Source organism: Oxyura jamaicensis, chromosome W (genome assembly GCF_011077185.1).
Source record: "Oxyura jamaicensis isolate SHBP4307 breed ruddy duck chromosome W, BPBGC_Ojam_1.0, whole genome shotgun sequence".
Taxonomy (NCBI): Eukaryota; Metazoa; Chordata; class Aves; order Anseriformes; family Anatidae; genus Oxyura; species Oxyura jamaicensis.
In genome coordinates, this window is record NC_048925.1 from 740,206 (window position 1) to 742,714 (window position 2,509).

The 2,509-nt window shown below is 54.1% G+C and overlaps 2 protein-coding genes across 2 annotated transcripts in view; both read left to right on the top strand.

Annotated features, from left to right (window-relative positions):
* The first annotated feature begins 346 nt into the window (after positions 1 to 346).
* Positions 347 to 2,509, top strand: part of LOC118155640 (spindlin-Z-like) — a 51,209-nt gene continuing 49,046 nt past the window's right edge. The window contains exon 1 of the mRNA XM_035309024.1: positions 347 to 992. The gene's annotated coding sequence lies outside the window, so the exon portion shown is untranslated. The remainder of the gene's footprint in view (positions 993 to 2,509) is intronic.
* The window catches only part of LOC118155639, a 6,875-nt gene continuing 5,166 nt past the window's right edge, over positions 801 to 2,509 (top strand). The window contains exons 1-2 of the mRNA XM_035309023.1: positions 801 to 878; positions 1,121 to 2,030. Coding sequence (XP_035164914.1) covers positions 801 to 878; positions 1,121 to 2,030 — 988 coding nt within the window. The remainder of the gene's footprint in view (positions 879 to 1,120; positions 2,031 to 2,509) is intronic.

Consider the following 2,509-nt stretch of genomic DNA (forward strand, 5'->3'; position numbering starts at 1 on the left):
AGCAGGAGCTGGGAGGGGACAGACCCAGGACAGCTGACCCAAACTGGCCAAAGGGGTATTCCATACCATCTGACGTCATGCTGAAAAATATATAGGGGTGGTTAGCTGGGGTGGGGGTCCGGCTGCTCGGGGATAGACTGGGCATCGGTCAGCAGGAGGTGAGCAATTGCATTGTGCATCAATTGTTTCGTACACATTATTAGTAGTATTATTATCATTATTATTTTCCTGTCTTAATAAACTGTCTCTATCTCAACCCACAGGCTTCATTTTCCCGATTCTCTCCCCCATCCCAGAGAGGGAGGGGGGAGGGTGAGCGAACGGCTGTGTGGTGCTTAGCTGCCGGCTGGGTTAAACCACAACAGAAGCACTGTGGCCACCCTCGCAATGAAACCATAGGCCCGCCACGGCAGGGAGGAGGGGAGGGGAAAGGCGGATGCTCACCGTCCCAGGGCCTGGTGGCCTACATTTTGAGAACCATCAGACAGACGCCTGCTATCTAGCTACGGACCAGCCCACACCACACTTCGTTATAACTGCCAGCAGGATAGGGGGAGACGGCAGTAGAAGAGGAAGGTGAGGGTGCTTGTGTAATAGTGAGTGGCCGTGGACTGGGTGGAGGATTGCTTGCGCTCCTGTCGCAGTTTGGAATTCACAGTGCGCCTGCGCGTTGACGGAGAGGAGGGCGGTGTCCGGCCTTGTGTTTTGAACGGCTCAATGCGGCGAACTCACAATTTGGCAGGAAGGTGAGGAGGCCTCCATTCTGGTGGTAGAGCTCGTGTAGAGAGAGGGGTATCCAAATGTGGCAGAGGCAAGCAGGAGGCAGCAACGCTGACGGCGGAGGAGGACAATCGAGACGAGGAGAGCAGCTGTTCCCGGTACTGCCACAGAGAAGCTGAGTGGCCTGGTGAGGCAGGAGGGCTGCTGAGGCTGCAATTCCGGCAGTCCTGGTCTGCTTGCCTGGCAGTCCCGAGCTCCTATTCCCCCGGCAGGTAAGTGAGTGGCAAACGCGAGTGGGGGGAGAGCACACGGCCCGTGGCCTGGCCTGGCCTGGCCTGGCCTAGCAATGGGCAGAGCCAGAGGGAGTCGCTGTGAGATGAGCTGGAGCCACCACTCCTAGCTTTCCCTCCCCGAGGCTGATGTTATTTATATACTTGCAGTGTTCAGACTCCGTTACCCTTCCTTCTTCGCTGCCCGCGTCGGCGGCTCGCCTGGAAACCGCGGGAAGCGGGCGAGAGTAGGGCTGCGGGGTTCTCGGGCTTATGTTGCTGTCTCTCTCCTCTCTTCCCCCTTAGCGCCCCGGCTCCTTAGCAACCCCCGCCCTTCCGGACTTCGGAGGGATTGCTGTCCTCCTCTGGCACGGTGTCTCTGTATCCATCCCCACCCCTTGCCGGAGGGGAAGGATCTCGGCTGCGTATTTCTCTCCCCCCTTCTCTCTACGGAGCTATTGTATTGTGGGCTGGGGCCCACCGAGGGTCTCTCAGCCTCTCTGTCGATAGCTCACGTTGGGGGAGGGAGGCATGCCTCAGCCCTGCCCCCCTTCCCGTCGCGAAAAAACAGGGCGAAGGGGGTGCGAGGGTGGCGGTGGGGCTCGGCTGCGTCACAGCAGCTAGAAGGTGTAGCTGGGAAAGTCGCCGCCGTACTAACGCGCTGGGCTGGCTGCCCTGGGACTGCACGCACCGCTACCTGGGACACCCAGGGCGTATGTGTACGTGCGCGCTCCGCTTGGGCTTTGCTGGATTCCTTTGTCTGCTGCTGCCGCTGCTTTCTCCCCCTCCTTTCTTTCCCCTCTCTCCCAGACTCGAAGCGCTGCTGCAGGTTTGTAGATACTGGACCAACACTTACAACATGGCTGACACTCTGCCCTGGTTCTCCATTAGGCTCTCCTCCTTCTCTGTCTCTGCCGCTTAGTCTCTCCTCCATTGAGGGTTTTGTTTCTTCCCCCTCATCTGCTGTCAAAAAAAAAAAAAAAAAAAAAAAGAGGAAAAACAATGCACCGTCCTTATTGTGTGCGTGGTGGGATTTCAAGGGTAAGGATCCTCGCTTTGAAAGCTTTCTCCTTTCGTTTTGTTGTTTACAACAAAATGAAGCTTAAAATCAGAATGGAGTTGGGAACCTGGCAAGGCCTGGAAGGTGGACTGGTGGTGGAGAATCGGCCGAGTCCTACTGAAAGAGGCTAGAGTGGAATGCTTTTATCTTTCTTTTTTTTGGTGTGTGTGTGTGATGTGCCAAATATACTGGCTGAGATGAAATACCACCGTATTACGCTTGCAGAATGATCTAGTGCTGTTTCTTTAACTTTAGGATGTAGTTCAGTATAAGGTATCAACTCAGCACAGTTGAAAAAATTTGAGCTAATCATGTTAGGATAGACACTCTGTAGGTAAAAGCAGTAGCTTTTTTTTTTTTTTTGTGGGGGGGGGGGGGGGTGTCTTGCATTTTTGCATCTGTGCTGAGTTGATATCTTATTCTTTTTTTTTTTTTTTTTTTTTTTTTTTTTTTTTTTTTT